Source organism: Mycteria americana, chromosome 7 (genome assembly GCF_035582795.1).
Source record: "Mycteria americana isolate JAX WOST 10 ecotype Jacksonville Zoo and Gardens chromosome 7, USCA_MyAme_1.0, whole genome shotgun sequence".
In the NCBI taxonomy this organism is placed as follows: Eukaryota; Metazoa; Chordata; class Aves; order Ciconiiformes; family Ciconiidae; genus Mycteria; species Mycteria americana.
Window position 1 is genome coordinate 18500980 of NC_134371.1, and position 20383 is coordinate 18521362.

General features: G+C 40.7%; 1 protein-coding gene and 1 long non-coding RNA gene across 4 annotated transcripts in view; one reads left to right on the forward strand and one right to left on the reverse strand.

Annotated features, from left to right (window-relative positions):
* The window catches only part of ATP1B3 (ATPase Na+/K+ transporting subunit beta 3), a 50036-nt gene extending 48574 nt beyond the window's left edge, over positions 1-1462 (reverse strand). The window contains exon 1 of one of the 2 annotated variants that reach the window (XM_075507253.1): positions 1170-1462. In XM_075507253.1, coding sequence (XP_075363368.1) covers positions 1170-1278 — 109 coding nt within the window. In that variant the 5' untranslated portion in view covers positions 1279-1462. The remainder of the gene's footprint in view (positions 1-1169) is intronic. The other variant, XM_075507252.1, reaches the window with a different exon arrangement.
* Positions 751-19264, forward strand: LOC142412302 (uncharacterized). 2 transcript variants are annotated; one of them, XR_012776453.1, is made up of 4 exons: positions 751-815; positions 13000-13098; positions 14135-14296; positions 17290-19264. It is a non-coding gene; the product is annotated as an uncharacterized LOC142412302 (long non-coding RNA). The 2 variants fall into 2 exon arrangements; XR_012776454.1 differs by lacking the exon at positions 751-815 and adding an exon at positions 4984-5140.
* Positions 19265-20383: the final 1119 nt, after the last annotated feature.

The following is a 20383-nucleotide window of genomic DNA, read 5'->3' on the forward strand; positions in this document are numbered from 1 at the left end:
AAGGATGTACTGGCCTGTTCCTTTACGCCACGCTGAGATTCTTGTTGGTTTTGTAAGCACAACTATTAAGTATCCCAACTACATCCAAGTTTTGGGAGGAGACGCAGCATTTTCTGAAGTCAGTAAATATGTCCCATGAGGACTGAAGAAACATCCTAATATTAAGCATTTATACAACTGTTTAATATGAGAAAACATACTCAGAAAATCCAAATATTTTTATTGGAAGCAACAAGATTATGATAACATGCTTTCCAGCTCAGAGGAAAGCAATGGGAAGACTACCTGAAAGTAGGAAAACAAACACTGCCTTCACAAGCTTTACTGGAGAACCTTCATTTAAAAGCTTCATTTAAGAAAAATAAAAGACCCAGAAGCCCTACGTTGGAACAAATTTAGCGCAACGACACACAACGATCATTCTTTTGTAGACTGTCTGGAATCGGGGCTCATAAACTTTTTGGGTTTGGGTTTTTTTTTCCCCTCTCTGATCTGCAGCTAACGTCTAGAAGTACAAAGGCGATTCGCGCTCATTCATTCTCGATTTCCTGCGATGCTGGAGAGCGGGGGGACGGTAAGGCATGGATGGAGAAGAGCGGCTGCATCGATACGCACACAGGCTGCCATCAACTGGGAAAGATAAGAGCGGGGCGGGAGCCGGCCCCACACCTCCACGGCGGAAGCCCGTCACAGCCGCACCGAGGCGGCCCCTGGAGTCCCCCCACTCCCCCCCCCCCCCCCCCGTCCCTCCGCGGATCAGGCGGAGGAGGAGCCTGCGGGCCCAATTTGCTGCATTTGCGTACTGAGGCGGGAGGGTGAGTCAGCTCGGGACGCGCTCCCAGAAACTCCTCTTCCTCCCCCGACCCCCACCTGCTCTGGGAGGCGCCCCCTCTCCCCCCACGCTGTCACGGCCGGAGCTATTTTTAGATCGGTAGCGGTTGTAACGGTTACCGGGGCGCGTGCGCCGCGGCCTCGCGGGCCGCCTCACCTGGCCGCCGCGGCCCCCGCATCCCGCTCCGCGCCTCCGCATCACCGCGGGTGCCCTCCCGCTGCCGCCCCCCCCCGCCCCGCGCTCGGCCTCGTCCCCGTCCCCCACCGTCCCTCGCCTTCGCCGGCGGCGGCTCGCGGCTCGCGGCCCCCCCCCCCCCCCCCGCCGCCGCATCCCTTACCCCAGCTCTTAGCCGTGCGCCCCAGGAACTCGCCGCTGTTGGGGTTGTAGACAAACTGCCGCCACTCGGCCATGCTCTGGCGGAAGGGCTTCTTCGCTTCCTTGGACATGGCGAGGCGAGAAGCGGCTGCGTCGCGCACACCGGCGGCAGAGCCTCCCAGGCAGAGAAAGCCGCAGCGAGCGCCCGCTCCCAACCGCTAAGTAACTGCCGCCGCGGCGCCCGGCGGGAGAGCGGGCGGGGGACCAGTCACGCAGGGACCTTCCCTCCCCACCTCCGCGGCGAGGCGGGACTCACCGCGACATCATTCCGCCCTCGGCGGCCAATCCCCGCCCGCCGCGCGCCTGCCCCCTGGCGGCCAGCGCTGCATGCGCGCTGGCACGCGGCCGTGCCTCACTGCCGCTCCGGCTCCGCGCGCGGCGGCCGTTGGGGCCGGGGGCGCGCGGGGTCTGCAGGCGCCCGCCGGTCTCACTCCCCGCCTCGGGGGGCGGGGGAGAGGCGGGGAAGCAGGGTGGAGAAGGGGGCGCCTCGGCAGCGTTTCTGAGATGCCGCGGGCCGGCAGCGTGCGGCTACGGCCGGCAGCGGCGAGACATCGCCATCTCTGGAGAGAGAGAGGTGCTGCGGAGCACATCGCGCCCTAAATGGCACCTGCGCTCCCCTCCCCCCCCGCCCCGCTGCCTTCTCCCGGCCCGGCCAGCGGACAGCTCCGCCCGGGGGTCTCGCCTCAGCCGCCTGCCGGCCACGCGTGGGGAGAGCCCTGTGCAGCGCAGCTGCGCGCCGAGTCCCGTGCTTCCTCTGGGCAACCTTTAAATGGTGAAACGATCCCACTTTTTTCCCTCCTAGCCCTGTAATCAATTAGTTTGTGACAGCGCTGTGTTTTTACAGCATTGAACGGATGCCTGACCGTATAGGAGTGCTTGTGTAGGCTGAGAGATGCTGCTCACAGGAGCTGTTACTGAAGCAGAACTGTGTTAGAAAAATATCAGCAGACAGAAAAGGTTAACAAGTGTAATTCCCATCTCGGAACTTCCTTTAATTGTGCCACCGTCTTGAAACCCTTGGTAAAAGAACACATATGTGTAAAAATGCTATAGAAGGAGTATTGATAATATGATTTCTTTGAGCAGAAGACCTCAAAAACTAGTTTGCTATCACACTCCTAAAAATCAAAGTAAGAACAGCACAAAAATATTCTCCATCTCTCAGCTGACACCAGAGGAACAGACTCCATTTACTCTCTGGCATGGATCAAGAACTTACCCCCTTAAATTCCCTCTTTCCCCATTGCTAAATGGAGCAGTGCCAGCCACTGCACACCACCAGCCCCATCACTCAGTCTTGTGGGTCAGCTCTAACGTATTCTCCCTCATATATTGCTCAGCCGAGTAATTAATGGACCATTAATTAGGGACTTTGCAAAACTCAAGTGTAACAGGAGAGCTACTTAGTTAATAAGCCAGAGATCAAACCCAAGTGAAAAAGCTAAGACAGATTACATCTTAAAAATGTAAGAGCAACAATATAAGAGATGTCTTAAACAAGAGGAATTAAGTATCTATCAGCATGGTTAGTTTAAATCTTTATGATGGTTGCAGCATTATTCATGCCACAAAGCAGTAAATGTGAAGCATAAACTAGAATAAACCTATTTGCCTCCTGAATGTCTGATTCCAATAGTCTCTTCTGTTACAGTACATCATCTAAACCATTCTATTTGCTCTAAAATAACAGCAGAAAATAACATATCACTACTTACTGTGTGTCACGCTGATCAGCTAATATATTCCATTTCAGACCAAAAATAAGCCATTTCCATTTTTCTTTTTTCTTCTAAATGTCACCAAGCAAAAGACTGAATGTCATTCCATTCTAACAACAGCTTTGCTGAATTATTTTTCCCAGTTTATTCAAATAGATATCCTGCACTCTTAAGGAATAATACATCAGCACAATGTGCCTATAGCCACCTTTTTGGATGGGGCACCATATTGATTCAGTAACACTGAAGTTTACTAGATACAAAGACTGGGGGAGTTAATCCAGATTAAAAAAAATCAGATTGCCTCTAAGGAATGACCATGCCCTACATTATGCAATGAAATTTCAACATTTAAATATATTCATATTTAAAAAACATTAAAGAAAACGTAAAGCAAAGTATTAGAGGAACTAGTATTATCCAGCAACCACTGAAACTCTTCAGTCTGCTCATCATGAAACACAGGAATCTTTTTGCGCTCTGCTCCAGTGAGTTCAGAGGCTCAGTTTGACTATAATAACTATTATGCTCGTTTTCAAAATCAGCAGTCTCATGCAGCCCAGCCTGACTTGGATGGAGGGGTGGATCCTCATCCCCACTGAAAATCAAACCGTTTCCCAGATGCAAAAGGGTAAATATTTTGACTCGTGGACATACAAACCCATTAGCTATACACTGATCCCAGGTGAAATAATGGAAAGGTCCACCTATATTCCAGTCTTTGTTAATAAAAAGTAATGAATGGCGACAGCATGATCTGCTATACAATTAGCTGCAATCACAGCACAGCGTTTGACAGCCTACATCCCTTCCCGACCTACGTTATCTTTTACGCAAGACAGCGTCAGGGCACAGTGCAGGCCAGCGGCTCCCTGGGGGCCAGGAGCCACAGAGGACCCCACGGGGTGGGGGCAGCGGGACATGGCCTCGCAGGCAGGGCCCGTCCCACTGCCCCCAGCCAGGGAACGGGGCAGGCCTGGGGACAGCAGAGGGGCAGACAAGAGCCCAGGCCTGGACATCAGCCCTGCAGTTGGGGTCCAGGTTGGCAGGGACCACGGCCAGGCATAGGTACAGCTGGGGGTACAGCGGCACCGGTTGAGTGAAATGGGGCTCTGGGGCCATGGGGGGCGAGGGTCAAGTCAGACTGGTGAGGGCAATTAAGGCCTATTAGTGCACTCAGGGCCCTGATGAGTAGGAACAAACATCTTTTTTTTTTAAATAATTAAATGTTCAGCTGATAAAACTAACTGCAATTCCATTTTAAACTTGGATTTCTCCAAGCTATTGATTTAGTGCCACAAGTCATTTTGATTCAAAACACCTGATTTACATAGAAATAACTGGACTAAAAACCACTGACATTTCAAAATGTAATTGTCAGTGGCAAAATATCAATGCGTTGATGTGTTTCTAGTGGCATCCTTCAGGATGCTGATTCCTAAGCTGAAGGTATTTTGTGTTAGCAGTCTAGGTGGTTGTATAAAGTCTTCGGTGATAATGTTTAGAAAGGATAGAAAGATCGGCGTGTTCATTTGTTAAGCAAAGCACAGGCAATGCTGTGGCAAAAAGAACTAATGCAATCTAGTGTGCATAAAAACTTGTCTTCTAGAAAGAAGATCTCTGTGTGCACATTGGTGAAGAAACAGTACAAAAAAACCTGCACCCACTTCCAGTATTTACACTAGCAGGAAAATGGAAATATTAGTGATAGTTCAAAGAGTACTGAAAAATGATCCAGGGAGCAGAAAACAAACTAACTTGCAATATGAAGCTTCCACATTTCAGCTTATTCAACTTCTGAAAGAAAAAACCTGACAAGAGACTAAATTACTTTGAATAGGTACTTAAATATAGAAAAGAGATCTTGATAGTATGACCTTTTCAACCTTACTGACAAAGGCAATAGTATCCATTTGCTGGAAACTGTAGCTGGACAAACCTAATGTTGACATTTCCTGACTGTGAGGGCAATTAAATATTTAAATAGTTCATATCAGGAGAGATAGCAGGTACACCTTTGCTTGGGTTTTAAACATGAGATTAGATATACTTTTTAAAGACAGATTTGAATTCAGCTTTGGAAGAAATCCAATTGTGTGCAGATAGGCAGCAAGATTTTGCTTACCGTCAAATAACAGCATTCTCTACTTGCAGACACCATCCAGAAAGCAAGACCAATTGTCTCTGCTGTCCACAGGGATTTTGCACATGTTTGGTGAGATGGTTACTGAAATATTTGAGTTGGTTTCACAGAGAGAAATGAACAAGTGACACTGGTGGTTCTGAATATGGATGTCTGACGATTGTCAGGTTTGGACTCATCACGTCACAGACCATTCAGCACTAGGAATGGTCCTCAGCTTACAATTTTGTGTTTCTCTGGAAAGGCAGTTTTATCTGCATGGCTGATCTTTGTAATGGTGTAATTAGTAATATGTGTTTTCCAAAGCACAACAGGAAGAAAACCACCTTGACTCACTATCCAGAAAATAATGTATGATGATGATAAAAATGTAAACCATACAACACAAAAAAATTCCAAACTTTTACAATATTAATTGTATAAAGACACCTGCTAAGTTATTTTTTTAAATTGTCATGCAGAACTCTGGGAAAAAAAATAAAATATGATAGGAAGCAAGACTGCTGTAGTTTACAGTACAGAAACTCTACAGAGGGCAGTTCTTTAGCACAAGCTAAATTTCTTTTGTCTTGCTAAAGGGAATTTCACTTTGGCCCATTGGAGGATTCCTAAAGACTAGAAAGCCACCCCCTTCTTTTCTAGTTTGGGTCTAGGGTGGACCACAGCAAGACACAATTTTGGCAACACTTGGATAGCTCCCTGGGGCTGCTGTAACTTCCACAGGGGTCTGCCCAGTCTAGTTTCAAAGCAGCTTTTGAATTGCAAGAGACGTATGCATAAGTTAGATGCAAATCTGCTTCTTTGTCTTCAGCTAAGTTTTAAACTGGAATTAGAAGATACATGATAAACTCAGGAAGGACCAACTTAAAAATATTATGACTGAGAAATACTTTCTACTTCATTGTACAAAATACCAAGAAACATAAGAGACACATTTTCATGAGGAAAAAAAAATACAAAAGACTTCCCACTAAAAATGAAAAAGAAAATGTCTGTCATTGTGAGAGTAGAAAGACTACAGAAACAGTTCTTGTGTTTGGTAGTTTGCCAATGAATCAGAAAGGGCTGGTAAAAAATGCATTCATTGTGCAGAGCCCCCTCACTCTTGAAAAAACTCCTTTATTCACAGAGACAAGATTCTGCTCTCACATATAGCACGACAACTCCTGTTAAGTCAATGGGAGTTGACTTGCATTACGCAGAAGGGACTTTTGCCCAGATATTCAGCATTTGTTTACAGTAGGAAAAAGAGCCTCTAACTATTGTTGAAAACTATTTCACTGCTTATTTTCAATACAAAGGGCTTGAAGTGAGGAAAGCTCAATTTGTAGGAATTTTACTTCATAACTATTAGGATTTTTATCCATTTTATAACACATGCAGAGTTAAGCTTCAGAATTTTTTCATGGACAAGTAAAAGAGCTTGTTTGAGAAGAGTTTATAAAAATAAGGTATCTGTCTTAATTGCTGAAGCATTTTTCTCCCATTTTGAGCTAATATTTTGTAAACAGCAATTGAGTGAGGAACCACAGGCACTGTTACTGACAAGGTCTGTCTACGAGAGACCAGTGAAGTACAAGGACTGAGGCAGAAAAAGGAGCTGGGCAAGACAGCTGGCATTAGCTGATGGGTAACTCTGGGATGGGAGCAGAAAGGGCAGAGGCAAATGGGAAGCCATTAGGAAGAGTGGCTAAAGAGGGAAGATGAAGAACAGGAAAGGCAGGGTGAGGAGTTTGGGGCCGAAAATGAAGTTTAATGATGAAACTCATGTTAATTGTGAAGTGCTGCTGAAAGAGATGGTCCCTCCTCTCCCTATTCCACTGTCCCTTCCGACTCTAGTTGTGATTTTTAGCATTGGTGTTCATTTTACCCCATGATGACCTGATTCAGACAGCTGAACTGAAAGAAAATGAATCATACAAGTTTAGTTCCCTGACTCGGCTCACAAGGGAGACCAGGGCAGACAGTAGGAGGAATGGGATTACCCCTTTCAGCAGCAGCCCACAACTAGATTGGCAGAACCACATCCTGAGTTCAGTAGGGGACTCAGGCAGCAAGCCAAGGAGAAAGCCAGCACTGGCTATGCCAGGAGACTGAGGCTGAAATGAAGAGTCTGTCTATGAAGACAGAAAACTGTTGAAAAAAATAATGTTGGAGGGAATGAAAGGCCTGGAGAAGTGAAGTAGGGTTTGGAAGGAAGGAGAGGGTAGAAAGCAATTGCAGGAGTCTCTGTCCGTCCTGGAGCACCATGTCCTGCCCCTGAAACTACATTAGAAAATGCTAAATTTCACTATTCCTTTACCACCAAATTTTGTGATGCCAATTATGAGCCAATGTGCATATGTCATTGCCTTCTGTTATCATAGAAGATGACAACTTACTACTCTTATCAGTAACCAGTTATCAGTAGCCAATGCATGCAACAGGCAAAAGTCTTTTGCAGTGATCTAATCTTATTGATAAAAGCAGTGGTATTATACCAACATGATGGTCTCATGATAGTACTGATATGTCTCTAGGTTGTTAAAAAATGGGAAAAGATAATTAAGCAAAAAAAAAACCTACAAAGGAACTTTGAACACCTGTAAATTAGAAAAATCCTAGAACTACAGTTCATATAGGTTGGTTAATAAATTACTAAAGACAAGGAAAAAAGACTCATTAAACAGCCAAACTTTTCCCCTAAAAGTGATACCTACAAAACCAAAAAGCTTTGGAAGACAAATTTTCATTTAAATTTTCCTGTTCTTTATCTGGTATGTCTGTTTAGATATCTATCATATGAAAGTGTTAATTTTTTTTTTCCATTCAGTTTTCCTTCTGCATCTACATTTCCCTACTGATGTAAATTTAGCCTATACAACGCTGGTAGTTTGTGCAGATGACTGTGAAATACAATAGGTTGCCCCTCTAATTTACTTAAATGCTACTGAGAAATTGTTCTGCGATGGGAACTAGCATTTTCAGTTTTCCCAGTCCAACTTTCTTCTCCCAGTCGAGTCACTGATTCCCTTAGTGATCTTGAACAAATCATTTGATTTAATTGTACCCGTATCAAGCCAGCTGGATAACTAAAGTAAAAAGCAGCTCTTCCTTGAAAACCAAATGCTATGCCTAAACTGTGCCTTCTTGAGTAAACGAACACGGGTGAGACTAACGCATTTTCCCTTGGGACCATTGTGAGGGAGTCAAGCGTTCCAAATGCATTTCAAAACCTAGAAGATGGGTTCAAGTTTGGTCTTGACAGACATTTTTGCTAATCCAGTAATTAACATGCTGGTTTTGCATAGAATGAAGGATCTTAAATATTTAAAGCATATTATCATAGTGTTTTTAAGAGAGTCACTATTTTCTTAAAACATTAATTTACTTGTTCACTTCAAACAGACTAGATCTCAACTGTTATGTTTTTAAAACTCTGGTGGCTTACTTAATGAATGCTTGTGACTCATAAGGCCTATTATTAGTCCTTCTGAGCATACATTAGCTAAAAAAAAAAATACAGCAAGCTAGCTTTTATGTACTGTTTAGCAGAAAGTTCACTGTATTATATAAACCATTCTGTTAAAAACTGTTAAAAAATATATTGTAGCCTACTTGTTTTGGGTATGTTTCATTTTACTTCCTAATCCAAATAGTGTGTATTACATACATACACCTTAGCGATGGTGGCATCGAACTGAAGTTATAAAAATATTTAACCAGCTGGTATACAGGAACAGCTCTAGACCAATATATCCATCTGAGGTTATTTACTAACTCTTTGTGAATATTTCTGCCACTCCATGAGAGCGAGATTTGTTAAAAGGTTAGCCACCTTCATCTCTCATTAATCACAAATGATATTGAAGATGCTCAGCGTTTTTTCAGTGAAGTCCTACATCCATCTGTTCTTGATAGATTCATTCGTAGGGAGTATCCCTATAGTAAGTACAGTTGTGGAATGCCCACACAAAGTCACAAGGCTTACAAATTGAGATAAAGTCAACTTTTTATGTTATGCAGTCAATCTATTTATTTATATGGTTTTGAAAGAGGAAGTTGGAAAAAAGAGAACTTTTGAAAATGGAAAATGACAGTCAGCATTTTTTTTCTAGTCTGAATGTGTGGGAATTCCACCATAACTCTATTTTTGGTCTGACTTTTTTACAGCATTTTTTGTAAGATTATACTACCCTTACAGCAAATTATTAAGTAATTTTAAACAAAATTATAACCTCTTCGCAACTTATTTTTGTTGATTTTTACCTATCTGTGGCTTTGAAAGACCAGTAGATACACTTTGTAGTCTATAATATAGTTTTATAAACAAATATTATAGGAATAATATAAAAGAGGATCAGAGCTACATAGGACCCATATGCCCATTTCTTTTGATTCTGCAAGCTCCTGCAGGTTTCATTCCCAGTAAATGCTATTGGATTTTCCCAAAGGTGCCACCAATAAAGGTTTTAAATTATTTTTAAATTGTATTTTTCAATTTCTGTCACATTTGGACAAACACATATAACAGGCCTCCCTTTCCATTGCTCCCTAATCATAATACAATCTAAAAATGTTCATTCTACCTCCTACTGCCAGATGCAATCCTTTGAAAGAAAACTATACATAAGCCAGTACATTTAACTGATCTCTATATACTTTAAGGGCAACAGTGGTTACTACCAGATGATGGTAAAATACAAATTTTTAAATACATAGTGGCTCATGGAAAGTTTTTTTCAGATTCATACTGCAGATAAAAACAACAAAAATCCACACTCAAGTGCTCACATAATAAGTAAAACTGCTGTGTCTTCTCCCAGTGCTGTTCCCTTGTGCAGGGGGAGATACTACGTATACAGGAATAAGATACTTCCCATACAGGAATGGAAGTATTTGAGTAGGAGGAGCAGGATTTAGTCCACTGAAAAACTGAAAGAAAATGCTGTCAAAATGTGGTCAGCTATAATCACAGAGCCTATGAGAAAATAAAATCTTAAACTACAAAAAACCCCAAGTATTAAAAAATAGACTGAAATGTTCTACACCCTTTTTATTGCAGTTCTCTGCTGCTGTAATTGTAAGGGATACTTTGTTGTTCTAATACCATCAATCTTCATTTTTTATTTATTTGCTAAATTGTTTGCTAACAGAAGAAAGAGAAGATCATTTATAATAAAAGCCCATCTGCATAGATTTGTGCAAACATAATTGCACATTCTAAAATTCAGTCTGAAGACATATCGATCATATCTTAAGAGATCTATTTGTTAACAAATTTGGGGCCACAGAAATGGATTTTTTTTGAGTAAGTCCATAATATGAATAAAACAAAGTACAGTCATCCTAAGGAACAAATCTGGTTGTGATTTCTGGCAGAAATCACAGTGCAGTTTCCCTGTGTGGAAGATTATTTATGAAACTGATGAATGAACTGTACTTCTTATGTGCTACGAAGACTAGTGCTGTGTTCTTAGCATTTAAACACATACTAAGTATAGTTGGTCACTCCAGTGAACACACCTATAGTGTTAAGGCTGCTGTAAAGCTACTATCCTTGCACTTCATGTCAAGTTGGACTACTGAAATTTGGCACAGAGAAAAAGGTTATTAACAAGGTTCTTAAAGGTCATTAACCAACATTTGAGAGGAATGACTGCTGTTGCCCTGTGTAACTATAGCAGAAAAATGCAGTTCATCACATTTAAAACACTGAGGTCACTGAAAAGGAAATGGTTATTTGCATAGGTTGTTTCGGAGGACAGCAGGCAATTAATCCATATGCTTAACACAATGTATGCTATACAGCAGATTTCTCAAATCCATTATATATTGCCCCAAACAGTGTTCAAATAAATACTACACCAGGAAATACTAAACATCTGCCTTAAGTTTGACCCTGAAGTACAATTATATCTGATCCCTCCCCTTTGGTAATTATCAAGTGGTTGAGGTGATCTCAATGAGAGCAGATTTTTTGTTAGTATCCTAAGTCATTACGTCAATACCCACAGTGAAGTCTAGGTAGGGCAGCTATAATACATGTCTTGTAAATATGCGTTCTGTATTTTTAAACATTCTTAGAGGGAGGCTTAATTTCAAATTTTTATATTAAATTAGGCCTCTTCACTTAATCATTAAGAATTCAAATTATCAAGATACACAAACCCAGTTCATCTTATCTACATACACTGATCTACATATACATACCCTTAAGTAAACTGGGAGACAAATAAGCCACAAATTGGAAACTCTGTGTTTAGATGGGAGGAGGAATTGTTTATGTGGTATGAGGAACTGTCAGTAATTATTGTTAAACAGCGTTCTTGAACACACACCTAAGAAGTTCTGGATTTAGGGGAAGCCAGTGGGGATTCAGGTTTTGCCATTAGTGCCATTTCTATAATGGAAAGACACAAAACCTCATTTGCAATCCTCAGCCATTAACTTTGAAAAAGTTTGTATCTTTGTGTAAAAATCGTAATTTTATTTGAATTTCCTGCATTGCATTTATTTACAAAGCTGTGAGTATTCTATTTTTATCATCGTCGTCTTTCCATTTTAATTACATTTGGGGCAGATTTCTTACCCTGTGATTAACATGCAGATGCAAAAATAACACTGAAGAGTTAATGATGAGACAAAGATTGTATTTCTTTTACTAATTTGCTTCTGGCTTATGCACAGATTCTACGTGTATATATTATCTGAATTGTATAGAGAGCAGAGTGGTAGACTACCTTTTCCCTTATTCTGGTTGCAGCCTTCTGAGGAGAGGGGAGCTGCCTGGAGAAGCACCGACCTTTCTGGAGAAGCAGCTCTGGAGCAGAGGGTGGGGAGGGCAGGCAGAGGCGCAGCAAGCAGGGAATAGCAGGCAGGAAAGCGGAAACAAACAAAAGGGTTTGCTTGCAACAGGGAAAAGGCTCAGAACCAGACCTAGAAATAACGTGTGTTTCTATAGGAACCTAATGGGGAGCTGTGTAAATTATGTACAGATTAGGAGGCTGCTGAAAGTTGCCCAAATGGAAGGCAAAATTGAGTAGAGGGATTCATCCTGTAAGGCACACTGGGCAGGAGGTTATTTGCAAACTTTTTGATTAGACTCCTTTGATAAGCCTCAGCTTTCTTGTCAAGAACTCTCTTGCTCTTGTTTGCTATTTTGTGTGCTAATACCATCTCACTTTAGAGATAGAAAGCTCTTGGTTTCTTTCAGCAAGTTCACTTTAAAAAAAGACTGCGTAGGTCTACTTTAAAGCCTTTGGTGACTCACGGGTCTGTCAGCTAAAAGTGATAAATATATATATGATACATTATATGAAAATTATACATAAGAATAAATATAAAAATCAGCTAAAAATTATACGAGATGTATTATGAGATACATTCCTGACAAGAGTAAATTTAATTCCTGAAATTAATTTAGCCATAATTCTTCAGCTGCAGTTTTTTCTTTTCTATTTTAGTACCTCCTCTGTTATCTGAGTTGTTCTTCAACAGCAGTTTAGTAGCAGGATAAATGCAGCAAGGTTCATTTAAAATCTAAACCCAGGAGATAAATTCCCAACAACAGATGTCTTGAATACTCAGATATGATCTCCATTGTTAACCATACAGAAACTTTCCCTGTTTTTAATGCTAGAATTGTAAACTCTGAAAAAAATTAGAATATCTTATTTTCTAAGTTGGTTTCTGTAATACCAACAAAGATAAAATCCCATTGTGACATACATACTCTGCTGTTTCCTAGACATATGATTTCCACTTCTTTTGGGTCAAATCATACATAATTAATCAGTTTCTGGAGACAATTAGCTGATCAAGATTCCTATTAATTAAAAAAAAAAATCCTTCTTTCATGTTATTCACTTTTGTAAGTTTGTGTGCAGTTTGAGTCAAGTAGTGTTGGGTTCAGTACAATTCTTGTTTTGTTTTTAAACAACTTATTTCAGAATAAATTCTTTGGCATCTGGAAATATGAAGTGTTCCTTCACTAGAGCTCATGGCTGTTGCTCAAATAAGAGAAGAGGGACTACAATTTTTTCATAAGGGTATGTGCAATCCTAAAGACATTTCCTGCTGTACAGTTAAAAATATTTTTTTCTAACTTTCTCTTTCATAAGACTTTTTCCTGCTCTAAAAAGGGTTGACATTAAGCACAAAGTAAATAAAAACGCTGCTGTCCAAACTTGAAGCCGCAGAATAGCCTTAAAAAAATCCTTAGGGTATCACTTAGAATTACACAGATAAGCATCTCTGACCACAGAGACTCTTGTAATAAAAAGATTTTTTAATTGAGTTCTACTGAGCACATATACTGTGCTCTCAAGCTGTTCAAGGGTCTCCTTCTGCATCTCCCTCCCATTGCTTTGCTTCTTTAATGAAATAAAAGCCCTTTAAGTTGACAAAAACATTTATGATTTCAGAAGAAACAGAAAATTATACAAAGGGCTATGCAATAATCTTTAAATTGTACATTGAGCAACTGAGAAATTGGCAAATAAACCATCCCTCTAGAGATGCATACACAACACTTCCTTGCAGTTAGCTTAGCATGCACTGTTAAGTTAGACGGCGTAGTTCTAGCTTTACGGTTGTAGGCTACGTAAGTTTTTTTCACTTATTGTTGGAAAAGAAATTAACTTATTCTAAACAGTCCAAGTATTTTCACATCATCTAGGTGACCCAAAGATATATGTCAAAGTCTGAAACATTATTTCTTCATTCCCTTATTTACCAGTTCTGCTGGTAGAAGCATTAACTGCCATCTGCTAGCTATATAAAGGAAAAACCAAATTAATAGAGGATTGTTCACTTAGTTTACTATAAATTAGAATGTATTTGCAAGGAAAAAAAAAAAGATTCAAACAGCATTTCCTCTCTTGCTATTGTAAAAAAAAAAAAACAAAAAAAAAATCATTGTTCATTTAAAATAATAGCTTTTACAGAATGAGTCTATTTTTTTCCTTACCGGAAGATTGCAGGAACAAACACAATTAATGCATTTGCTGCCATTCCTGATTAAAATGAAGATTTAAAGCCCCGTATATCCTGTCTTAAACTGATTTTAAAAATGTTTATTTTCAGATAATGTCAAGATCATGGTAATTTCAGAACAACACTTTATAGTCTGGAGCAGTGGCTGTTCCATGGATCTCAGAATAACAAATTATCCCTGTGTCCATCCAGAAAAAAACTGGAAGACGTTTGCTAACACAGCTCACTAACTACAACTTCCTCCCCTCAAAAGTAATGATTTCCATTATTGTTTTAATTTATAATTCTCAAATTAAAAACTTTCCCTCTATTTTAGTTCTAAACTAAGGACTAAACAGATACCTGTAGCTGATTAATCCCTCAATTAGTTAGCCTTGCCTAAATGTAATTGGGACAAAAGGCGGAAGGGGTGCACAGGATTTATGCTCTATTGCTACACAGAAGATAATTTCATCACATATCTGCTCTTGAGTTTATTAGCATGATAAAACTAAAAACCTCGTCGTATGGTATCCATGGCCAGCCTTTGACTTCAGACTTACCAAACATCTTCATCTTCTCCTTCTCACTGAAAAAAGATATGTAAAATATCTAAGAACTTGTGTTCCACATCTGCTTAGAGACTGCTCTGAAATCACTAGTATAAACACTAAGGATACTGTGTAAACTGCATCATAACTAACTCACCAGTTTTGAGGGAGGCCAAGTTTCAGAACTGACGCATTCAGTTCACTTCAAAGAGGCTCAGTTTCTTAAATTTGGTAAATCTCAACATTTTTTTTTAAAAAACCAGAATATATGGAATCCTGAAAATCAGGGTCATATTTTATTCAACAGCAAAGGCAGTTAAATAATTTTTGTGTAGTAGGAGATCAACATTCACGAAGCCAGCAACTTTCATGTACTTGGAGAAAAAAAGGTAAAATTTGGTTAGGAACCATCTGAGGACACCCCACACCTGGAACTGTGTGTGTTTTCTGGTCCATATTTAAATTTGAATGTGAATCAGTCCCTATGTTAACTAGAGCAGATTCTTACAGTGTTGCCATTCTGCAGAGCCTGCTTTCCTCACTGTTGTTAGTTTCGCAGATGAAAAGGAGCTGTTTAAGGTAAGGAAACTGTTTGTTGGCAGCAAAATAAACTAGCTTGGTAAGAGATCAGGAGGTTTCAATCTCTTGGCAAGAAATCAAAGTTTCCTTCCTTTCTTTGTTTAAAACACTTGATCCACTATTCTCTGTACCAGGCATATGGAAAATTCTGAAGAGATTATCCATTTCTTTATTCCTTTCCCTGCCTGGAACCAGTGTAACCTAAGAGTCTTTAGAAGGACCGGATATAAGAGTACATACTCTGTTTTAGTTCTCATGGGTAGTAGATCCTGGATTAGGATTATGAGTTCATGAATTACAAGACTTTTCATCCGGCATCTGTCACCACATTTTCAGTCACGTCAAAAAGAATATAACATTTTGATTCAGTATTGACATAGAAAGATGGGGAGAGAAGCAAAAATGTGTTCACCACAGAGCTGCAGAAATGAGAAAAATCACCTTGGGGGGGGAATTCAGGAAAACCAGTATTTGAATATTTATCCATTGCTTGATTTAACGAGAAGAATTCTCATTATGGGATGTCTTATACTAAGATGAAAGCATGAGAAACTACTGATTCTTAGGTTGTATCAGGCAGCGTATCATTATCATATTATTTTAAACAGCATACAGAGTATCCTTACCATTTAGTACAGAGCACGTTTTCTAATTTCTTCCTCTGTGTAGGATGAAAAGATGCAGTTGTGCAATACAGCTATAGAAAATAGCTGCCCACATTTCTTAAAAGAGTGCTGAGAATATTGCTGCTTTTAGTATTTATTAAATAAAACCAGATCTGGGTATCAATAGATGCACAAATATCTAGTAATTACACAACTTTTTCACAGCCTCTCAGAGTTCATCCTTTTTAATGCAACACCTTAAACTTTAATTTTTTTATGCAAGGGTGCTCTGACAGCTCATTAGTTTGATGCTAGGTTCCAGAGTTCAGCACTATCATTTCTCACTTTCAGTATGTTAGCGTGGGAACGCAAAAGTTTACATACTTGTACGTAGCGTTGGCAGCACAGCTTAGCTGTCTTAATCAAATATCCAGAATTAAGTCTTTGCCTTCACTCTGGGCAGCAAGATATTTAAATTGGTCTCCTCAAACCTTACTTAATATTAGGATGAATATTTATTTCTATGTGGATGCTGATTAAAATAGCCTGCACCAGTGATACAGTTTATTTACAGACATGTACAGTAATTGTACTAAGGAACTGATGTGAGCTAAAAATCAGCCCCTCTTTGCCTAAGAAAATATTCCTTAAGCTATAGCCTAATTTTCAATATATGTTGATTTCATATTTTTCATCTTTTTGGACACCAGTCCTACTGGTTAATTGCTGATCTCTCATTACATTTTCATGGTAGCTCTGTTTTTATCAACTCCATCATGGTTTTGTGGTCAAAAATGGTCTCTTTTCTGTTAGCAGAAATGCATTAATATATCAAGTCCTAATGCGGGATAGTATAGAAGTCAGTCTGGAGGAAGGGAGGAAACAGATACCTTGAAAAGAACAAAAAGAACAATTTCCTGTATTCATCAGAATAAACTTCTTTGCCTAATGACTGTTTTCAAAGCAGCTTCACAGTTCTTGCATAATTAGGATAGAATAAAACAGATTTACAGGCCAGATACCATATTTGAGATTACGATTCTGTCAACTGTCCTTCTGTACGAGTTCAACAGAGAGTTTCCTCCTGTTGTTCATGATATCCTGTTGGTATTATGTTTTGGGAATAGAAGCAAAATTCTTTTTGGTTTGTTTGTAAATCAGGCATCTCTCTCCAGTTTATTAGAGGAACAGGCTAAATTGGTAACTGGTACTAGTGGTACTTCTTTATGATCATGATGTTATTATTACTGATAATGACAAAAACTATCCATACTTCTTACTATGAATGTAATTCCTTCATACAAGGAAGTGCACAAAGAGGAATGCTTTAGGGGCCTCCCTGTTTAGTATTGTTGCAGACATTATCTCACCAGTTCCACTCTGATCATCCCCTTCTATCAAGAAATAGCTCTACTGTCATTTGATCTAGAGAAGCAGTTCCTAACAGTTTGACTGAACTGACTCAATGCAGCATGCAACATGACTTCTTTTTCTCCGCTTTCATATTACTAAAGCAACTTCTGACTTACAGGCTGATGATGTCAGAAGCAAGCTCAAGCTCTCGGATGCAACCACTATGGCGATATGCTCTGCTCTATATCCTGCTGAGAAGTCCAGGATATTGGAACAATTTATCTCTTTGTAGTTCCATCAATGCATTTCCGTAGACTGACATGTAACTAAGCACTGCAGGCGAGCAATGTAGTTAAAAGAAAGCTTTCACCGCTGTTCACAGGGCGTTCAGTCAGAATAGTATATATTACTGTAGGAATGCTTGCAGACAGGATTGATTAACAACAAATCTGTTCTTACTTGCAGTAGACCTTTTACCCCAGTGATTCAAAAGTCACGAGACATGTCTAGCACATCCCATGTCATGCTTACATGAAGTCCTGCAAAGCAAACATAACTGAACATTCCTGCACAATAGCTGTTTTTTTAAACAGTTACTCCATTATTGTTAACTGAACCACAAGTTATGACAACTGATATATCCATAGCCATCGCTTTGGCATTCTTTATAAAAACATGAATCACAGAAACATTCATCATGAGGAACTCCCATCATAAGGACATGTATTCAGTGTGTCATTCAGCCTTGCTGTATCTTTCCACTCTGTAAAATGTAACTGTCAGAACACCTTGAATGAATCATATAGGCCAACACGTAGGTTTGGTAAAGAAGAACTCTAATAAAACACATGTCAAAATTAATTAGTTATGTTTAGCTTCAAGTAATGCTTGTGTATAGAAGAAAAATGAAATTTTTTTTTCTTCATAAGTCATTCTACTAAACATTGCAATAGCAACATGTTGGTGTACATTAATCAGAAAACAAAACACTTGGAAGAAACTGGCCTACTAACAAAGCTCTGAGATTGAAAAGCATGGACAAAGAGCATAAACAGGATAAAATCATTACTAAAACAGATTGTGCTTGCACTTGGTCAACAGGAAAGGGAGGAATTAACCACTGCAGCTGCCCCAAAGCTGTCAGAGGAAAAGGAACAGAACTAACATATCCAGAAGCCCTTTCAAAGAGACTCAAGGTTTTTTCCTATGTTTCGCCCCTCAAAGCCTTTCACCACTTGAAGTAATGCTTGACTGAAATGGTGTTGACAGCTATTCTTTATGGCACCTTTTGTCTGTCCAAGCTACAGAATTAACATTGAGTTTCCCTGAAAGTTAAAATGGCTTCATTCAGAATTGTGCCAGCCTTCTGGAGGTGACAGAAGAGGGTACAGGTGTGGGATAAATGCAAGAACAATATACTATGCCATATAAAGGAAATTAACTCAAGAGAATGGTGTGAATGGTGCTACCTACAGATGTCACCAGGTATATTTTCCCATGGATGTAGGTACTTGCATTGTAAGAGACACAGTGACACCCCCCTGTGTTCTTGCTCTTCCTCTTTTCCAGGCAAGAGATGCCTAAAAGATTTCCACTCCCTTATGAACACTAAGTATTTATTCACACTTTTGCAAATGCAGAGGGCTAACTGGTAAGAATTTTATACTAGCTCTGCTCAGGTTCAGACAGTTATATAAATGAAAGTCAGAGAAATAGCAAACAATGATTTTCTAAGAAACATTAATCTTTTGGTCTATTTTTAAAATGAAATACTAGATTTAGAGTTACTTGCTGTAATAATGCAATGCCTAATTATAAAAAGTCATATGCTTAATTGAATTTGTTTTCTGTTTCTGTCCATGCATAGAATCATAGAATCATTAAGGTTGGAAAAGACCTCTAAGATCATCTAGTCCAACCATCAACCCAACACCTCCATGCCTACTAAACCATGTCCTGAAGTGCCACGTCTACACGTTTTTTGAACTCCTCCAGGGGTGGTGACTCCACCACCTCTCTGGGCAGCCTGTTCCAATGCTTGACAACCCTTTCAGTAAAGAAATTTTTCCTAATATCCAGTCTAAACCTCCCCTGGCACAACTTGAGGCCATTTCCTCTCATCCTATCACTAGTTACTTGGGAGAAGAGACCGACACCCATCTCGCTACAACCTCCTTTCAGGCAGTTGTAGAGAGCAATAAGGTCTCCCCTCAGCCTCCGCTTCTCCAGGCTAAACAACCCCAGTTGCCTCAGCCGTGCCTCATAAGACTTCTGCTCCAGACCCTTCACCAGCTTCGTTGCCCTTCTCTGCACACGCTCCAGCACCTCAATGTCTCTCTTGTAGTGAGGGGCCCAAAACTGAACACAGTATTCAAGGTGCAGCCTCACCAGTGCCGAGTACAGGGGCACGATCACTTCCCTACTCCTGCTGGCCACACTGTTCCTGATACAAGCCAGGATGCTGTTGGCTTTCTTGACCTGGGCACACTGCCGGCTCATGTTCAGCCGGCTGTCAACCAGCACTCCCAGGTCCTTTTCTGCCAGGCAACTTTCCAGCCACTCTTCCCCAAGCCTGTAGCGTTGCATGGGGTTGTTGTGACCCAAGTGCAGGACTCAGCACTTGGCCTTGTTAAACTTCATACAATTGACCTCGGCCCATCGATCCAGCCTGTCCAGATCCCTCTGTAGACCCTTCCTACCCTTGAGCAGATCAATACTCCCACCCAATTTGGTCTCATCTGCAAACTTACTGCGGGCGCACTCAATCCCCTCATCCAGATCATTGATAAAGATATTAAACGAGACTAGCCCCAAAACTGAGCCCTGGGGAACACCGCTTGTGACCAGCCGCCAGCTGGATTTAACTCTGTTCACCACCACTCTCTGGGCTTGGCCATGCAGCCAGTTTTTTACCCAGCGAAGAGTACACCCGCCTAAGCCATGAGCTGCCAGCTTCTCTAGGAGAATGCTGTGCGAGACAGTGTCAAAGGCTTTAGTAAAAAGTCCAGGTATATAACATCTACAGCCTTTCCCTCATCCACTAGGTGGGTCACCTGGTTGTAGAAGGAGATCAGGTTGGTCAAGCAGGACCTGCCTTTCATGAACCCATGCTGGCTGGGCCTGATCCCCTGGTTGGCCTGCACGTCCCTGTTGAGCGCACTCAGGATGAACCACTCCATAATTTTCCCCAGTACCAAGGTCAGGCTGACAGGCCTGTAGTTCCCGGATCCTCCTTCTGGCCCTTCTTATAGATGGGCATCACATTGGCAAGC